Below are 20,460 nucleotides of genomic sequence, written 5' to 3' on the forward strand. Positions count from 1 at the left end.
ACATGCATTTGCTGAAGAAACGGTCCACATGGCGATTAGGCAGAGTGCCCTCAGAAATACGTAGGACATGGTGTAAATTCTTGTCTGGTCAGAAAAGACTGAGCCCTTACATGAAATCGACTATTATTTATACATTATACAAAACTGAAATTTTTAAGTCGAACTGTTTAATCGCAATTTCAATACATGTTACGGTCGTCAGAATTATTGTAAGTGTAACTAAAAGAGTAAAAGTATATTCGAAAGAAGTAGAAAAAAAAAAAGCAGGACTAGTCTAACTCCTTTTGGATATAAGGAATGATATGTAGAGTGACCTACATATAACTTTTGCGACAATTGACTTTCAAAACTGCAGGGATTTATGTGGGTTTATTATTCACACTTAATTACAAATTTTAGCTAAATTAGCAATCCCCTCCTTAGCCACAGAAATTTTAGTTCCTTGCTTTCGTGCTTCGCACCTGAGTAAGCATCTACTGGGATAGGTTTTGTTGTCCGATCCGCAAACAATGTCCAAAATGAGAGGACATATACATGCTGAAGACAGGGCCACCATTGCGATTAGGCAGAATAAACTCAGAAGTAGGCTGGTCATCGTATAATAAGTTGATTACTTAGAAAAGAATTAACTTTTACACCCGATCAATACGTATTTATATAGTGTAGATTACTTAGAAAAGAATTAACTTTTACACCCGATCAATACGTATTTATATAACGTGAACCAGGAAGTTATATAGATTAAAACCGTTAAATCGCAGTTTCAAAACATGTTATGGTCGTTATAAAGTGTAAACTTTTCTAACTCGATTTCTATTCAGATTGATAGGGTCGAAAATGCTTCTCAAGTATTTCGGTTCAAATTACTAATCCTAATTGAATGCATTTTATTTACTTTAAGTATATTTTAACTTGCTTAAAACATAGAACTAATATATGTTTTAAATTCCACAGAATACGCAGTCTTCTCCGCCGCATGGATCATGAGACCGTCGCTTACGAGGATATGCAGCGCAATCTGCATTATGCGGCTCGTGTACTCGAAGCCGTCTTCATTGACGAATCAAGGTAGGTGAGAGTAGTGGTTCTACACCATAAGACATCCCCAAAAAATCGAAAATTTTGCAAGCATCTTGGCGAGCTAACCTAACTAAAAGGATAGCGAGTCGAATCGAACTGATCTTTGGACAAAGAACTCTGCTTCAGCTTCGGCTTCTCAGGGGCTCTCATCGAATTGGTTTAGGCTTTGTAACCATATTTTTAGTAGGATTCATACGACTAATGCTGCGTAGTTTCAAAATTTCGGATTTGCACCCAAGGCAAGCTTCATTTAACCATCAAATCATCTAAAACTTCGCTAACTAAAGAGAAACCCACCTTTAATGTATTCTTAAGTCGAAACTTTATTTGAGGCCCTTTTTTTTACTATTGAATGTATATATAAATCTGAATATTTTTCTTTTTATATCCGTTCTGTTACTGTTACTGTGTGTGTGTCTATGTTATTGAGCAGAAGCCCCACAACAGGTAAAACAAAGTTGGGGCAGATTGCGTCCTCATCCGTTGAGAGCGAAGAGTAAGTGTTCCCATCGAGTCAAACTTGTCGCTTTGGTTTTCTCGTTAAGTCTGTTGATTTTTAACTCTAACATCTCCTCTATAATAAAAAAAAAATACCCAAAAACCATACCGCTCATATCAAACCGAAAACCAACAATAACCACTATAATCACCTATCTCACCTATTTCTTCTTCCAACTTCTTTCTAACTCTGTTAACCGACTTTTTCTATCCTCATACTTTGTAGTGCTCTATTCAGTTCATGTATTTCGAAAATCGAGATATATTCTTTGCCTTGCTCTGCCAGTACAAAAAAATAAACTTTAGCCCATTATCATCATCATCATTTATCGTATCTATATCTATTCTGTCTTTTATCTATCATTAAACACATCATCATATAACGTTTGCAGAGATCGAGTATTTCCTAGCCATAGCCTAGCCTTACGTAACGTATAACTGTGTTTTGTATTCTTCGGCCTGTGAGAGCTACTAAGTTAAGGTTTAAGACCCCTAAAACACCGTCCCCTAACGATTTGCAGCACCGTACTTTATTGAAGAACTGTCTTTCTCGGTGTCTTTCTTTTGTGCTCTGCATTATTTCTACTAAGTTTGTTTATCAATTCGCCAAATGGAATTCTCAGTGTTCTTCTTCTGAATCTAACCCCAACTCTTTTCCTTTAGCTCTAACTTCACCTCTGAACAGCTATTCGCTATATGACTTCAACTCTACTGATGCGCAGATATTGTTGAATATTATCAACTACTTTGAAGATAACACATAGGTTATGCTCACAACTTTAGCTAATAAATAAACAAGCTTCTGGTTTTTAAAATGTTTCAAACGAGTTCTGGTTAGCTTTGCTTTTCCCAATCCCGAACTCACAACAATTACCAGCCCAATGCATCAGTGCATTTTTATTATTTACCACACTTTCAATTAAATCCCCCACCGATCCACCCCGCCCGAATTTCATCTGCATATGTATGGAAAACGCAGTATCCATTGTGCCGCAGTATCCAGGCGCCGGGGCCACATGAATTTTTAACATTTTTCTACCTACCGAACCCACACGTGACACGATTCCTCGATTTACATAGCCAAGTGAGGTTGGATTGAAAGTCGTTTTCCCTTTTACCCTTTTTTTGTTCTTTTTTTCGAGTTAACTTGGCTTGTCGTTGAGGCTAGCTTTGTATGTTGTTGCGGCAGTGATACATTTTTAAAAATTCGCCCTGAAAAAACAAATTATAGTTTACTTTTAAACAGAAATTTATTCCCTTAATATATTTAGTATTTTCTTTATAAATATTAATATAAACCTATAAAATAAAATCAATACTGATTTGGGGCGAGTTTTTAAAAGAAATGTTAATGAATAAAATTATTTTGTGAGGCAGTCTTCGTGGGAAAAGTCCAATCCTCTAACTCAACTTAACCCTAAAGCTAACTACAATCTCTCAACTGATGTTCTATTTATATATTCTTTCTTTCTATTGCCAAAACTTTTACCTAAAAAAAACATGAAAACTTAATAAAAACTCTCACACAAAATACACAAACAAACCGAATGCAATGCAACATGAAATCAACGTGGTGTCTCGTAACCTAACAATTGCCCATTGCACCGGTTCGCTGTTACTCACTGCCAACTGCTGGGCGCCGAAACACTTGACCGCCTGCCTTGGAACTCCTAACTTGGAACTTTGGGACCAACGTTTTGACCACTTTGCAGAGAGGGCTGCAATGGCAATTGCAAGAATCTGAACTGCAGTCGCCACAGCCACGGCCGGGATGACCAGCAGCAGGATAACAATAACTCAAATAGCAGTTGTAGCCTGCAGGAGGGTGCTCCTGGGGGAGCAGGTGCAACACAAGCGGGTGACAACCAAGACAGCATAGAAAGTCGCACCAAAGGCGTTTCCCTCGCACCGCAGACACATAGTGGACCAACAGGTCCTCCAGCCTCGACAGAAACTAGCTCTGCCACCCCACCTGCCTCCAAATTGCAGCCAGCTCTTGAAACCGTAAGAGAATCAGTGATGGAGGAGAGTCCATTGAAAGACCCGGGGGAAAAGGCAGCACCGCAGCCAACCCCGGAACCAAGTGCCAAGGCGGCGGAGAGTTCACTGACCAGTGGCAGCGGCAGCAGTGGCAGTTGCAGTAACCCAGCGACCGTGCACCGGCAACGGCGCCTAAGGACACCCACCTGGGCCAGGTCCATGTCGACGAACAAAACGTACTTGAAATTTGATTTCTAATCTAACCGTTTATCCGTTACGCCTCTTTAGTTCGTTCGATTTGCCTTTTTTATTTGACGTTTGCGTTAACTAAACCAAAACACAGCTCAAGAATGAACAACTACTCTCTATTTAACTGTATAAACTCTGCCTATCTATCTCTCTCTACCTCCTCTATCCAATCTATCTGTCTGCTGACCTCTGTCTGCGATTTCCACTGCTGTAATCTTCTGTCTAGCCTCTGTCCCCTACCCCAAATCTTTTTGCTCGCTTCTGTTGTAAATAACTATTTTATCCTAGACTAATCAAATCAAACAAAAAATGAAAGAACACTTGTTTCGTTCCCCACCCGCGCACTGCGGGATTGTAAATGTTCCTTGTCGCGAGTTTTGTATGAAAAACAAAATTACAAAAAATGCTTACTATGTTTTATCGAACACACTTTTAATTCTTAATTGTGGTCATAAACGTAGTAAGTTTTTACGAGATTTTTCCACAGGCGTAGAAACTGGAAGGTTGGATAGTTTATAAGGCATTTTAAAAACTTTTTGAGCGACTAAAATCTTACGATGAGTATAAATATTCAAATAGATATAAAGATAATCAAAATTTTCATTTAAAAATGTATAACTTCCAGTTTTTACATTTGAAGAATTTATGTAAATTTTATCGACCAATGTAATTTTGTATATACATGTTAAAGTTTGTATACCACACATGAATCCATGGCATGTTTACTTGTCCTACATTTGTTTGTTTTCTTAATAATAAAAATTTAGCTTGCGCATGTGTTTGTCATTTCAAAGTTTGAATGTGCCGCCTAAGAGTCTAACTTATCGTCTTGTCGATTAATGGTTAACCAACACTGGTCAGCTGATCGTGACCAGGTGGCCACTCTACGCAATGGTAAGACCGTTTGAAATTCAAATCACTAGTATTTTTCGCGATCTTTGCCTGCGGTCACACTATTGCCGCCAAAAGTAAAAACATTTTTACTTGCTTTGCTATTTAAACATTTAGAGAAGCATAAACTATTAGTTTATTGCAATCGGGGGCCTAATTTCGGGTTCACTTAACCGTGAAAACGTGCCGCGCGTTCGAAATGAGCAGTGATAAAGTGAAAAACGGCAACGAAGGCGAAGAGTCGGAGGAATCATGTGGCGTGAGTAGCGAATGACAAATGGATGTGCGAAATGAGAATTAATGGATCTTTTGGGCACTATGCCGGCAGGATGAATCGGCTAGTTATACCACCAATAGCACCACATCGCGGAGCAAATCACCATCATCCAGCACGAGAAGCAAACGTCGTGGACGCCGGAGCACCAAATCGAAGCCAAAAAGCCGCGCCGCCTACAAATACGAGTAAGAAAACCTAATTAAATATTGAACAAGGAACTGATTCTACGATGATTTCCTTTTCCGCAACTCCATTGAAGCACCCACGTAAAGGAGAACCATGGTGCCAACATCTTCGGCGTGGCTTTTAACACACTGCTGGGAAAGGAAGAGCCGCAGGTCTTTGCCACTGCGGGCAGCAACCGGGTCACTGTCTACGAATGCCCTCGGCAGGGCGGTATGCAGCTGCTTCATTGCTACGCAGATCCCGATGTGAGTCATTAGGGTTAGAGCCAGAAAATGAGTATACAAAGTATTAAAATCAAATATTCGATCCCCAGCCCGATGAGGTTTTTTATACCTGCGCTTGGTCGTATGACTTAAAGACCTCTGCCCCACTTTTAGCCGCGGCTGGTTACCGCGGAGTCATCAGAGTTATTGACGTCGAGCAAAATGAGGCAGTGGGAAATTACATTGGCCATGGCCAGGCCATCAACGAACTGAAGTTCCACCCACACAAGCTGCAGCTCTTGCTTTCGGGCAGCAAGGATCATGCGATCAGATTATGGAACATCCAAAGTCACGTGTGCATTGCCATCTTAGGCGGAGTAGAAGGACATCGCGATGAGGTGCTATCCATAGACTTTAATATGCGTGGAGATCGCATTGTGTCTAGCGGCATGGATCACTCACTGAAACTGTGGTGTCTGAATACGCCCGAATTTCATCACAAGATAGAACTATCGAATACTTTCAGCCAAGAGAAATCTACACTCCCCTTTCCCACAGTAACCAAACATTTTCCCGACTTTTCCACGAGGGATATACACAGGAATTATGTAGACTGTGTGCAGTGGTTTGGCAACTTTGTGCTATCCAAATCCTGTGAGAATGCCATTGTATGCTGGAAGCCAGGACAACTTCATCAGAGCTTCGAGCAGGTTAAGCCCAGTGATTCCTCTTGCACAATCATCGCGGAATTCGAATACGATGAATGTGAGATTTGGTTTGTGAGGTTCGGTTTTAATCCTTGGCAAAAGGTGATTGCTTTGGGCAACCAGCAGGGCAAGGTGTATGTGTGGGAACTGGATCCCAGCGATCCGGAGGGCGCCCACATGACCACTCTGCACAATCCGCGCAGTGTGGCCACTGTTCGACAGATCGCCTTCTCTCGGGACGCCAGTGTCCTGGTTTACGTGTGCGATGACGCCACCGTGTGGCGTTGGAATCGTAGACAGGCGTCTGCCATCTGATGGCACATTATTGCGCAACCACACCAAATCTCACGTGGCCAAAACTTACAACATTTCCCTTAGTTAGTTCGTAGTTGTTTAATTTTAAGATATAATTGCCTCAAACGATTCCTATTAAATCCAAATAGTTTTCGAACTTCAAACATGTAAAACCGAAAAATTGTTAAAGAGATTTTAGCTTTCGTGCTAACTTATTCCTTTATTTATTTATAATAAAGTGAATATGTAAACACTTACTTATACTTCGCCTTAAAGATGTATTAACCACTTAAATAGAATTCAAACTGTTGCTCTTTAAGCTACGTAAACGTCTTCAAGTTGGTTGAATGTCCCCAGTTGGCAATTCTAATTGTGGAACAAAGCAAAGCTTCGCATAACAAATGGCTTCCAATTGCTACGTCATTTATATGCATTGCTGCACTGGCATGGAGCTCCAATCTGCTGCTGCTACTGCTTTTTTTCCCTGGTTGGATGTGGGGAATAAACGCGACGAAATTGAAACTGCCAACGGGAATGCGAATCGGGATGAGTGAGTAACCAAGCGGCGGACAGGCAGCCATAACAGCTCCCAGCAGACTGATTAAGCGAGCAAAGTCCCACAATGATTTGGCCATACCCTAGCTGAATTTTTATTGAACACTTTCGTCTGATGAAAGTGCAGACCATTTCTATTTCTATCATGTCTTTTTTGGGCGTAGGTAATGGAAATTTATGAAAATAGCTTATTCCATTATGATGGGAACTTTGATGGGGTTCCATTCAGAGCACGCCATCCCGGACTATTTCTGCAACATAAACATGAACGAGAATTTATGAAAAAGGTTCCGCTGTATTTTTCTTTTAGTGCGCAAATAGTTTGCCTTTGCTTATTTTTTCCACGTTTTTTTATTGTCTTTGCTAATCTATTGAGATTTCAGATGATGAAAATGTATGTATTTTTAAGGGCGTAGGAAAAGATCGGTGTTTAGGTTACGTAGTTTAATTATATCCTAAATTTAAAATCCTAGACTAGATTAATTTTAGTTAAAATCAGTGTAATTACCTTTATAGGGTATTCCAAAGTTCTTCAGTATCAAGAATTTATTTTTGCTCACATCGTTCTTGGCTGATTGGGTTTTGCATCTCCTTTGTCCGCCGTTCGTTGACCGCACTCCTTTCATCTCCGAACAACCCGGTTCCACTCCATTTGTTGGCTGTGAGTAATTAGCTGAAGTTGGCTCGGAACGACTTGCCATTGGCATTAAGTTGTCGAATTGCGATTCCCAGAACTCGTCGAGGGTTTAGCCTTGACACGCAAAGTCAAGCTAATCCGGAGCCATTGTTCTAGTTTATTTTTCTTAGTGGGGGGTAGTATCGGGTTGTGGCCATAAATTAAATTGAAAACTGAAGCCAGCGGGGTACTTTCCATTGTCTAAAGGAGCAATGCTCCTGCTATGCATTATGTTTGTCATTTGTACTTGTTTGTCTGTCCAGATGCAACTCGGCACGCTCCTCGGACACCAGCTCCACACACGTCCTCAGCTACGCCCGTCGCCACAGTCATATCCATGAAAACGACTACGGCGACAACTTCAATAAACGACGAATCATCCGCCTGCGGTTTGTCCTCCCATCATCCTTCTTCATATCCACGCTGTCTGTTTTGATGTTGTAGCACTCGGAAAATTAGCACTGAAAAGTAGAAGGATCTCAGCACTTGCATCCCAAACCGTGTTTAGGATTTTTGAATACGTTTTAGAACAAAATTGTATAATACTTATGTGTGGTAAAGTAAAAAAAAAGTTAAAAATGTCTTATGCAGCTTATATATGAAATGATTAAAGTCCTAGTCTGAATAACATACATATATTTTATAGTTTTTAAAAATTATCAATATTATCGGATACGTACTTTTTCCGAGTGCATTTGTGTGATTGCTTCTGCTGACTGTCTGTGTGCTCACTCGCAAAATACGCAATTACCCGCACCCAGCACTCCGTCACCACGAAAACGAAACCCACACAGATGATGATTTGCGTCTCCCACTTGTCGGGCCAAAATTAATCAAGCCAAGCGCCGCTGGTGAGGAAGACTTCGGAGGATGTGCGTCTTCGAAGAGGCTGTCACTTTAATTCGGTTTACATGTGCCGTCGACACCGAAATTAGTTTAGCGTGTCAGTTTTGGCAAAGCTCACAAGTCACCAGCCGGTTGGTAAGATAGCGGGATCCGAAGGGGGACAGTTTTCTCCACTAAAAGCCCCCAAATCAGGCCGACAAAATCCCCGACTTAGGTTTTAAGCTCTTAAAAGGGGGGCGTTGCGGACGCCCAATTTCGATTTATGAAGACAAATCGTCAAAAGGCAGCCGACGCGTACTAAAGATTTTCCAAAAAGCCCACAAATTACTTCGATCCAAAGTCCTGTTAAGACGGAGCCATATAAAAAAAAAATTAAGGGGAATATTACTTAGCTAATAATAAGAGTGAATTTTAAAAGGAATTGCAGGCAGTCGTAAAATTACAAAATATAACAAAGGAAAAAACTACTACAGTAAAAGGTGTTTAACTTTGAATTTCTCTTTAATTTAAATTTTAAGTTTCTTATTCAATTTGCATATCTGCTCACAATATCCAAAGTATCTTATCATTGCCGTCGTCGCTGACGCAATTTTGGCTTTGTTTAATTATGATAAAAACAAATAGCAATAAAACTTCAAAAAGAATTTACGAAGAACTGCAAGAATCAAAAATTCTGTAAAACTTGAGGTAGATATAAAACTGGTCATAGGTATGCGAGAATGTATCTATATGAATGTCGTAATCAACGGCGGAGATATCTATTGTTGAAAATTCACAAATTAAATGCCATTTTGCGGCTTCATTCATGCCGATAAGGTGGAAATAAATTTAATGTGTTTTCGTTTTCGGACCCTGCACACACATCGCGCTGATCGGGCAAAATAGTGAAAAATATGTAAAAAAAAAAAAACGCGCTGCTAGCACCAAAAATATATAAATACCAATTATTCAATAAATCACAATTAAAGGGAAAATTCTGCAGTTATGCCGCAGAAGAGACGTCAGCGGCGGGAGGGCGTGGCAAGCAAGTAATTGGAAGTGTTACATTAATAGTCATTAACTCTGATTGGAAGAGTGGCGGATTGTCAGGTCTTGTTAAGTGATGTATGTGCATTATAATTAATGGGGCTAGCATCGGTTTACATCTACCTGCAGCCAGGGACCAATTAAAATTGCGAACTAAATTCAAATGAGTCAGAAGCAAACCCCCATCGACCGCATAGAAATTGGGTCAACAGTCCTCCAACAACCCATCCCATGGTGCCCAAGTTGAAGGTTACAATATATATATATATGTACTACAAACAGTGGCTAAACGTCGTCGACTCTCTCATCAATCATCTTACGGCGAGTACAATGGGAGTGACCCAAAAAAAGCAAATAACCCCAGGACCCCACCTTGAGGACGAAATGCCATGGCACAGCTGATATTGCTATTACCCAATGTGAAAATCAATAACAAATGATGTTAACTGCCAATTTTTGCCACATCGGCAACTCAGAGAGAGCCGGGGGAAGGGGAAGTGCGTTGGGAAATATATCCAAAATAGTCGCATCAAATGAAAGGACCTTCGGGTCGTTCTGTTGTCCTGCTATTATGTCCTGTCCTGCCATGTCCTATCCTGTCTTCCGCCTTTCTGGTAATACAAAGCGAATACGCACTTTAATCGCACAAAGCCGTGGGCGTACATTGCTATGCGAGGGTTGATACAGGAAGTTCTTTGAATTAAAAGGCTTAATGAATATTACATTTTTATAATTTATTAAAGCATGAAATTCTTAGATCTAAATAGTCAATTTTAAAGTAATCTGAATCGAAGTTCAATTCTATTAAAATTTAGAGTTAATTTTTTAAACAGTTAAAAGACTTCATCAATATTTTTTTAGATAGCTTGATAATAAACACTCTTCAAGCAGCCCTCGTCGTATTATTCTCAGGTTTCATTTCTGGCCTTTGTGTTATGTTACACGGACGTCCCTGTGCCATCTCCGCCCACTCCATAACTATTGAGGAATGGGTGGAGGAGCGGGTAATGGGACATGTGAGCCGATTTCGTTGGTGAGTTTTCAAAAAGCCGCCGACAACACAAAATCATTGGCACAAAACAAAGCTGTCAATTTGCCAGCAATTTCCCGTGTGCCGTCAATGGCATGGCGATGACAACCAGGAATGCCACACAAAAAAACATCATGGAAACAACGACAAAACGCTTGAGGCACAAGTACAGGAAATTGCACGCATAACTATTAAGTAGCATGCTTCCCGGGAAAATGACTGAAAGAGAGGGGCATGGGAGGGGGAATGCTGAGTTTCCCAGGAACGCATTATCATTGGCCCGTTTATGGAGCTTTAGTGGGATCTATTTTGCCCCAACTACTGTCATCAAATGACCCCTAAAATCAACTGACGCCCCGAAAAACATTAAAGTATATTTTCTTACACCACACCACTTTTAAAGCTATGTAGGAAACTTTAATAGCTTTGCAAATTACCCTTGAAAAGTAAAATATAATTTTTTGATATTTTGTAAAAGTTAAGGAACATTAGCCAACAGTTTCTTGAGTCAAACTATGAACTCTTCCATCCAAACACCTGAGGTGGTTTTCTAAGACCAACTTTAACTACTTTCCAGAAAGGCGGTCAACTTTAAATATAAAACTTAACTTACTACAATTACTTCATTTGTTTAGTTATCCTAACATCAAGTATAGGTGTAAAAAAGAATTAAATATTCCAACAGTTGAGTTTACAAGCACTTACTCGACTTCAGCTGCAACCTGTTGCAGACTTTAAGCCATTTTCCCAAGATTAAAGCTCGCGTGTTCGCCAACTGCATATCAAAAGACAAGCTCTAGCGAGGAAGTCGAAGGAATGCTTATGGAGAAATCATGCAAATGCGCCAATAACTGATGCAATTTATTTTAGCAAACGCCGCGGCACGCAATTTGCCGCACGTCAAAGAAATGAAAATTGAATCAAAAGAAAATAAGAAAAGCGCTTACGAATGGAATGCATTTGGTGAAAGAACTGGGGGAAAAATGATGGGAAATTGGACCTGGTTTTATGGCCACCCACCAATCCCCATTCTAGACCACCTTGAACCCTTACCCATGGAAATCCTACAAAGAAACAAAAAATTAAAGGGGAAGGACAAGTCATTAAACAAAAGGCAAACGCCAAGGCCCCAAATAGGAAGTTACTTTCAGTTACAGATACTTTTGCTGGTCGGTTGCTAAGAACTCTGGTTAAATGAATTCGTGACGTTGTCGTGTTTATCAGGCTCCGGTTATTCCCTCTACTTCTGCTGGTTATTACAGCCAAAGCTGTTCTTCTTCAGGATACTTTGTTGGTATTGTTTCGTGGATGCCTTTTAGCATTTTGTGTAATTGTTTTGTGGGAAATAGTAAAAATATACAAGTTTGTATGTGCAAAAGTGGACTTGACTAAAGCTTGGGAATACACGAGGAGAAAAGTTGATAAGACTAGGAAATTTAAAGAAGAAATTAGTATTTAGAATACTTCTTACAAAGTAAAATCTTATAAAGGAAAGTTAAAGCAGTTCTTGGCCTTTTTAGAAATTGGTCTTGAACTTGGCTTACAATCTTTCTATATATATTATATAATACTAACTTACAAATTGAGAAATTTTAATTACTATTTTGTGAAGATCTTCCCAATATACTCTATTATTCTTTCAAGGAACCACTTTATGTGCCTTTTCTCCCAGTGCCTGGCTTTTTGGTACACAATAGTACAGTGTTGGGCTTGGCATGACTCGGCGGCGATGTCTTACTGCTGACATAATTGATATGGGCCACCTAGCACAGTTTTCTCCAAGTTTTCCATTTTCTCCCGGCCTTAAATTTTTCTTTTTCGTCCTGCAGTTGGCGTGTGCCGAGCTGTGTACACGCAATCCAGCTGGGCCAGGACTCTCCGGGCTCCCAAAAGGCACGCAAGTGGAGCTGGAATGGCTTCTTCTGGCAAAATTTCGCTAACCGTTAGCGGGTTTTTTTCCGCTGCTGCTCTCCGCAATTCAGTTTAAATTTAACTCGCGGCGGGCCAAGTACACAAAAATCGAGCAACGAGCGGCGACAAAAAAGAAATTCCGTTTCGTAGACCAAAAAAAAAGAAAAATAAGAAAAACGAAAAAAAGTGCTGCACAAATATTGGTTGTTGTCCCGTCATTAAAAGCGCATTTTGTTTTGCCAGCTAATTACGAAAGTGAAGTGGTATTAGGGGGTTGGCAATAGAGAGGCCCCTAAAATCGAGAACCCCCCAACCCCGTAAATATGAAAATGTGTCCCTCAGAGTGATGTATTAATTTCAAGTGGCAAAAAACCGGGCACGACATTGCCACAAAGTCAATTTTCACCTGAACTCCATGTCCATGTCCGAACCGGGTCGCAGTGAGGTGGGTGTTGTATCTGAACCAGCAGGAGTAGTAACTGAGGAGCCATCGGTGAGCCGCTCCAGCCGGCTGACCGTCATTACCATCGTGGTCGTTGTCGCCGTTCGCGCCATGAGTCGTCTGAGGCGTGAAAGCAGCCGACAAAGCGTCATCACGGTCGAGCTGATACAGTTCATAATTCAGTATCGTGCAAAGGAGACGCAGGAGAAGAAGAAAAGGTGCGATCTGCCACATTGCCAGATATATTGAAAAGACTCTAAAGTGTTCCCTTATAAATCAAAGAAAAGTATATTCTCTTGAAACATGTTCTGTGTCTCTGAAGCGGAGCATGCCATGCTGAGCGAATGGTATTAAATACGGAATATTTCTAGTGACAAAAACCAAAAAAAATGAACACACAACCGAAAAACCGAGTAGAACAATGCAAAGCGAGTGAATTATCTAGCTGCAAAATATACATGCAAACCGCAAGAATTGGTAGGAAGTGCACAGAAAATAAATCCACATGACAAAGTGTCGTCGCAGTTTATAGGGAGTGTTATGCAAGAACAATGAAGGGTTAGGGGAAACCCATTTTTCGGGAATTGCACAAGGAAGTTATGAGATCAGGATAGGGGATTCCAAGGAAGTGAATGCCTATAATTTTGTGCAAGGACACCTAAACGTTGATTTAAAATCCTTTACACAGATGCGAATTTGTAATTTAACAAATAATTCCTGGGGTATAAACCTAATATAATTAAGAATAAACCTACAAAAGCTTCCCATTCTCATAATGCCGACTACAAAACGTGTCCTACTTTAAACTCACCTGCGAGATCCTTTACTTAGTATTGGTAATTGGTAATGTTGGTTAACCCACACAGTGGGTAGTATCATCTCATGTCAACCCACTAAGCCAGGGAGCTACTCGACCATCCTCGCCAGGAATCATGTACAGACAATGAGCTTTAGTGTAGGGAATATAGAAGGAAGTGGCGGTGGGGCCACTGACTAAGATCTGAAGTTTGTCTAATTAACCATAATTCAATCTTTCGCTAATTTGCTTAAGTCAAAAGCGCTTTAGACACTCGGGTCTTCCCATTTCCATCCCACTCTTCACATAGCTGTCTCTCTCTGTCTGAGACTTTCAGTTTCTAAGGAGCGCCTAAGTGCTTTAGAAGCTTTGGGTAAAGAAGAAAATGCCAGGTAATGAGAGCAAAATGGTTTTCCAAGAAAAATGTAATCTTCGTTTGAGTTTTTGGGTAGAAATTTAATATTCACAAAATTTGTCATCTATATTATTTTTATCTCTAAACAAAATGAGTTTTATTGGTCACTCGGGGGAAAACTATTTGTTTTAAGTAACAAATTATTAAATAAAAGAGGAAAAGGAAAAGTATTAACTTATTACCTTTAAACCGAAGTTAAACTACATTGTGAGTAGTGATTTGGCGCACATAATTTAAATAATGGGGCATACCAAAGACTGGAGGGGGATAACGAGGTGTTGGTCATGGAAATGCATTGATTGGATCTCTAGTAAAAAGATGGACATTAATGGGCCAATTATTGGGGATTTTACCTACTGCGCGTGGGCAGGTGAACATATGGCAAGGTTAGAGCCAATTAGGGAGCCTAGGATCCTTTTGTAAACAAGTTGACGACTTTGGCAAGTAAAACTTGTCGCCAGTAGCACGAAGATATTTTACTGTTGCTGTTCTCGTTTTTGATGTTGCACATAATATGCACAGATACTTGGCATGCAATTAAGAAAATCCGTTGACTCGCCACGACCAAGTCCATAAGACACACACAAGAAAGACACCAACCGCCCACAAGCGCCCCACATACCACACGAAGCATGCTGCACTCTGCCTGCTTTTGTCAGCTTATTGCATAGTAGCAACTTTTGCACCAACCACAATCCTTTCCAGAAAACACCACACAAAAACCTCTTCACCACCCTCCCACAAAACTTTTTGAAATGTTAACTAGCTAATGCAAATATATATAATATATATCTATATGTACCTATCTGTATCTATAAATGTTACTTTAACACAAAAACTACTTATTTTCCTCGCTCACTAATTAAACTTTTATACAAAAACCTAAACTTTGTTTCTACCCCAAAAATGAAAACTTTCCTTTTTCCGTGCAAAATTTTAATCAACACAAAAACTTTCCTTTTGTTGAAATTTCTTTTATTGTTTCTTAAAACTTGGCTTTAATTTGAGTTGAAATTAACTTTGGCTGTTCGAACTCGATAGCAGATAACAAATTAAAGATTCGGTTTAATTTCTGTACATTTATTGAGTATTGTTTTTGGTAACCGATTAACCCGGAAAATCAAACTAAATGCAATTTAACTAACAAAAATATCTTTCTTCCACCCCACCTCGAACCATGTTCCATAGGCGCCTGGCGGATGAGGACGATGAGCTGTCGGAGGTGCAGCCGGATGCAGTGCCTCCGGAAGTGCGCGAGTGGTTGGCCTCGACCTTCACCCGCCAAATGGCCACCAGCCGTCGCAAAAGCGACGAGAAGCCCAAGTTCCGCTCGGTGGCCCACGCCATCCGTGCGGGCATCTTTGTGGACCGCATGTACCGCCGCGTCTCCAGCTCGGCCCTCACGGCCTTCCCACCGGACGTGGTCAGGCTGCTTAAGGTGAGTTGTTAGAAAACTAAGTAAATAAATAAACAGGTTATACAAATTTGCAACTAGGCAATAAAATCGTTTACTTTAGCCTTTCACTTTAAAGTGAAAGCTCTTAAAAATGTTATCTAATTTAATAAATTTAGTTTTAATTTTAATATTTCAAATTATTGTAAATTATTGTCCATCTAAACATTAAAATTCCGTAGAACCTGGACGACTGGACATTCGACGTGTTCGCCTTGACGGAGGCGGCCAGCGGCCAGGTGGTGAAGTACGTGGCCTACGAGCTGTTCAACCGCTATGGGTCGATCCACAAGTTTAAGATTGCGCCTGGGACCCTAGAGGCATTCCTTTACCGTGTGGAGGAGGGCTACTGTCGGTATAGGAACCCGTACCACAACAACCTGCACGCCGTGGACGTGATGCAGACGATCCACTACTGCCTGTGCAACACGGGTCTGATGAACTGGCTGACGGACCTGGAGATCTTCGCCTCGCTGCTGGCTGCCCTGCTCCATGACTACGAGCACACGGGAACCACCAATAACTTCCACGTGATGTCGGGATCGGAGACGGCACTGTTGTATAACGATCGGGCTGTCTTGGAGAACCACCATGCCAGCGCCAGTTTCCGACTACTTCCGCGAGGATGAGTACAACATCCTGTCGCATTTGTCGCGAGAAGAATTCCGCGAGTTGCGCGGTCTCGTTATTGAAATGGTTCTGGGCACCGACATGACCAATCACTTCCAGCAGATGAAGGCCATGCGCCAGCTGCTGACGCTCCAGGAGGCGACCATTGACAAACAGAAAGTCCTGTCCCTGGTACTCCACTGCTGTGACATTTCGCATCCCGCGAAGCAGTGGGGTGTTCACCATCGCTGGACGATGCTCCTGCTGGAGGAGTTCTTCCGACAGGGTGACCTGGAGAAGGAGCTGGGCTTGCCTTTCAGTCCGCTGTGTGATCGCAATAACACGCTGGTTGCCGAGTCGCAGATCTGCTTCATAGACTTTATCGTGGAACCTAGCATGGGCGTCATGTCTGACATGTTGGAGCTGATCCTGGCCCCCATTGCGCCGTTGAACAAATCCAAGCCATCGACCTTAGTGGAGCACGAGGCGACGACCTCGTCGGTTGTTATCCCTCCCTCCGGGATCACACCAAGCATGGATAAGCCTCAAAGTCGCACCGAGGCCAAGACCACCGCTGCCGAGTGTCTCGCCCGCAAGAGTGTCACTGGCACCACTGGTTCCAAGTTTAACATACCGAAGCCGTGGCTAACCTGTTTGGTGGAGAACAAGCGGATTTGGAAGGAGCAGGCCGTTAAAGGTAGGTTCTCGGCACAGTCTTAAATAAATTTATTTTATATGAATTTAAAACTTTGGAAATTCCAAGTATGAAACTACAATATTTCGAAGTTTTAAAAAATATAATTTTAAAGTTAAAAAGCTTTCCGAAAATCGGACAATAATAGTTTATTTAAACACTCCATTCCTTAAAGTAAAAAAAAAAATAAAGTAGTCTTAAAAGTAGGAACTTGGAGCTATTCTTAGTGTTAGTTAATTATCATATTAATTGCATCCCGGCTTTGGACGCTTTTTGTAGTCACATTAACTGCGCTAATTGAGTTTGACCTGTCCTTTGCTTTGATCTCTCGTCTGCCAATGGGCGTTTATTATTCATGCATAAACCTTCTTACGCAGAGCTTATGGAACGGCGCCGAAAAAGCGGTCATTAGGCGAATCAAGAATCCCTCCCATTCCAAAACTACCTCAATTCCATTACAATCTAAAGTAAGTCTTTGAAAAAATTTAAGGACATTTGCTGGCAGATTGGTTTTCTACCAAAAAAAAAACGATATATAATATAACAAGAAAGTAGTTTCAACACCAAAAAACTAGGGTATTTAAAGTACTTCCTTGTTTACTAATCATACGAGGAAATATTCTAAAAAGCATATTCCAATCCTTCTCTTGCAGATGCTGAGGCCCGAGCTTTGGCCACCGCCGCAGAAGAAGCCGCAGCCGCGGCAGCAGCGGCGGCGGAAGAGGAAGAAAACAAGCCAGCTGCGGCGGAAGCGGAAACGGAAACGGCCGATGGCGAGCAAACTGAGGCAACGGCGGAGCCGGCAGATGGCGCGACCGCCTAAATCTGGCACAACGCCACCTGTCGGGCGACAGCAAAAAAAAAACAGAAAACAAAATACAGAAGGATACTTGGGAACGAATACGGATTGTTATACTGAAAGAAACTGTGGAACGAACGGCTCCAAGGAAATTAATTTACTAAGCTTAGAAGCAGCCTAGAATACTAATAACAAACCGCTTCAGATGCGCTCTCTATGTGAATTGTGGTAGAGTTAGACTAACGTACATCATCTATATAGGCTTAGTTGCGGTACATTAATATAAATGTATAAAAATACTGTATACTTTGTTGTTGCAAGCGGGAAAACAAAACAAGAGAAAACTTAAGAAAATATTAGGGCCAAGCACAAAAAAAAACAAACAAAAAAAAAAGAGTAGATGTAAATAGCGAAGAGTTCAACTGAAATTTGTTGTGAATTTGTTGGTTCGTTGCGAGCATTTATACCTAGACTTGACTTGAGTTGTACTTGTCTTTTATTAGTTTTAGTCAAATGTGGAATTTATTGTATGATTTCTATAAGTTCGATGTATGCAATTTCGTTCTAATTAAATACATATATTTTTGTAAACCTTTCCATTTATTATTTTCAACTTGTTTATTTTTGTGTGTTGTTTGCATTTACCAAGCATTCGAATTGCTCAATTTAAAGAGTGGTTTTCGCAAAAGGGACGACAGGCTCTTCTAGGGCTGTCTAGATATTAAGTACCTAACTAAAAACTAAACCAAAAAATACCTGACAACTTAGCTATACGACTTGTATATACTCTCCACTAACCCCTAACAGACTTTCCCTTAAACCCAAAACGAAAGCAAAGGATTTCTAAAACTTTCCACTCCACAAATGCACATAGCTACCTATACGAGGATATTTAGGATATTTAATATGTATTTTTAAGGATATAATAGTCACGTTTCTACAAACATATTTATTTTTATACATGAGAGTGCGGGACGGAAAGTGAAAGGTCGAGGAAGAGGACGAGGGCTTGAGTCACAGGAGGTTTTGATTTCGTTTCGTTTCGATTTTCTTTTCTTTAACCAACTTAAAATGTTTTCAAACGTTTTTCAAAATGTCTGATAGCGGGACCATTCTTTTAAGATTTACCACTGCTCTTTACCATTTGAGCAGGAGCAAGGGCACGAAACAGGGGAAAACCAACCGGAAATGAAGAGAAAGCGAAATTGTCAAAGTCAAAGGGCAGTGGTAAAAGTGCTTAGCAGTAAGGTACCAAATTATCAGCTGAAATTGGGATCATAGCTTTATTAAGGTAGTCGATAAATGTACGAAAAAATACGTGGTGCAGATGTGTATAGCGAAGAGAGGCAGCATACTAGCATGTCTACTAGTACTAGCCACAAATTAAAAACAAACACAAACAGAAAACAGAACAAACGTACACAGCAGATTAATCTACTCCTAACCATTAATGGGATAAATATAGCGAAAGAATATCTATTATGTGAACGTAAATATTATTAAACAAACAATGTATGTTAATGTATATCAAACTTGAACGCTCAAAGCGATGCGCATATATACATATATTGTATATCGTATAAATATAGCGACCTCTCTAAAAATCTGTACAAAGTCCTGATTAATCTAGCGTTAGTTGCTGTAACACAGGCTGCAGACCCTCAACCAAAAGCAAAGTTGTTATTTATCTCTGTTGGAAAACTAAGCAAAATACAGAAATACTAATCGAACGTATGCATATGGATATATATGGGGTTTACGATTCAATGTTATTAGCAAAAAGTAGTAGTAGTATCATAAACACACATATTATAGTTCCAGCCGATGTGCAAGTTTGTTACCAAGAATTTTTGGGATGTTAAGTCCTATTAAGTCCCTTAGCTGATGAAACAACATGGAATATAAACACTTGCGCATACAATATATAAGTTGAAAGCAATCATTACATTTAAATAATATAAACTATTTAAATATAAACCCCCTAATAAAAATATATATATAAAATAAATACATTTTGTGTAAATACCACTTGCACAGGATGCAAAAATATGTAGAATATTAGCAGAATGCACTTCTAACTAAAAGATAAACCTAATAAAATAGCCAACCCACACCACCCACAGAAAATAACAACCAAAACCGAAGTCACATATATTACTGAGATCTGTAAATAACTTTGTTTCATCTGTTCATTTCTAGACCAGTTATTTATATATCGAATAAGCAAACTAATTGTGTACTTTACAAGTTTTCGCAAAACAAAATCCTACTAATGAAACGTTTTTAATTTTCCTACTATGTTAAACTCAACATTTAATATGCATAAACTAACGGCGATGGTAAAAAAAAACAATGCAAAAAAATATTTGAGAAAAAGGATTATGGCTGAGATGTATGCTTATTACGAAATACTTTCAAGTAAATTATAATAACACCATATGACTTTTAATATACTAATAAAAATTCTTATTAAACCTAACTGGGGGAGATTTTTCATATGAGGTTGTTGTTTTAATATTAAATTGGTTTTCTTAAGCTTTTAGTCTGTTTTATATAAATATTTGTATTCGCTTGAATTCAAATTTTATGTTGCCACACAGGTAAAAATAAGATAAGCAATCGATAACCGCATTTTTATCGTCTGCCGTCTCTTCTACATATTTGTATGGTATTATTTGTAGCAGTGGTGAATTTATAAATTCTATTGTTAGGTAATTTCTATTATCTGAATTATATTATTTTTACTGAATATTGGTTTTTTTAATTATCTAGCTCTGTGCCCCATGCTTAATATACGCTCTGTGTGACCGGCACACATAATTTACTTTTGGTTATCAAGGAAT

The 20,460-nt window shown here is 40.0% G+C and overlaps 2 protein-coding genes across 2 annotated transcripts in view; both read left to right on the plus strand.

Moving 5' to 3' along the window:
* The window catches only part of LOC108104057 (calcium/calmodulin-dependent 3',5'-cyclic nucleotide phosphodiesterase 1), a 59,232-nt gene extending 39,136 nt beyond the window's left edge, over window positions 1-20,096 (plus strand). The window contains 7 exon segments of the mRNA XM_017209909.2: window positions 955-1,068; window positions 1,514-1,576; window positions 3,291-3,794; window positions 15,251-15,500; window positions 15,698-16,132; window positions 16,134-16,821; window positions 17,472-20,096. Of these exon segments, the coding sequence (XP_017065398.2) occupies window positions 955-1,068; window positions 1,514-1,576; window positions 3,291-3,794; window positions 15,251-15,500; window positions 15,698-16,132; window positions 16,134-16,821; window positions 17,472-17,641 (2,224 nt within the window). The 3' untranslated portion in view covers window positions 17,642-20,096.
* On the plus strand, window positions 4,717-6,618 carry LOC108104062 (polycomb protein esc). Its single transcript, XM_017209924.2, has 4 exons — window positions 4,717-4,957; window positions 5,027-5,160; window positions 5,235-5,406; window positions 5,475-6,618. The coding sequence occupies exons 1-4, from the start codon at window positions 4,898-4,900 to the stop codon at window positions 6,384-6,386; spliced, it is 1,278 nt and encodes a 425-aa protein (XP_017065413.1). The 5' UTR covers window positions 4,717-4,897; the 3' UTR covers window positions 6,387-6,618.
* Window positions 20,097-20,460: the final 364 nt, after the last annotated feature.

Source organism: Drosophila eugracilis, unplaced genomic scaffold, assembly GCF_018153835.1.
Source record: "Drosophila eugracilis isolate 14026-0451.02 unplaced genomic scaffold, ASM1815383v1 contig_445, whole genome shotgun sequence".
Taxonomy (NCBI): Eukaryota; Metazoa; Arthropoda; class Insecta; order Diptera; family Drosophilidae; genus Drosophila; species Drosophila eugracilis.

Coding starts and splice junctions, on each gene's coding strand:
- LOC108104062 (XM_017209924.2), top strand. CDS start 4,898: ATGAGCAGTGATAAAGTGAAAAACGGCAACGAAGGCGAAGAGTCGGAG. Junction 4,958..5,026: donor AGTCGGAGGAATCATGTGGC/GTGAGTAGCGAA, acceptor CTATGCCGGCAG/GATGAATCGGCTAGTTATAC. Junction 5,161..5,234: donor CGCGCCGCCTACAAATACGA/GTAAGAAAACCT, acceptor ACTCCATTGAAG/CACCCACGTAAAGGAGAACC.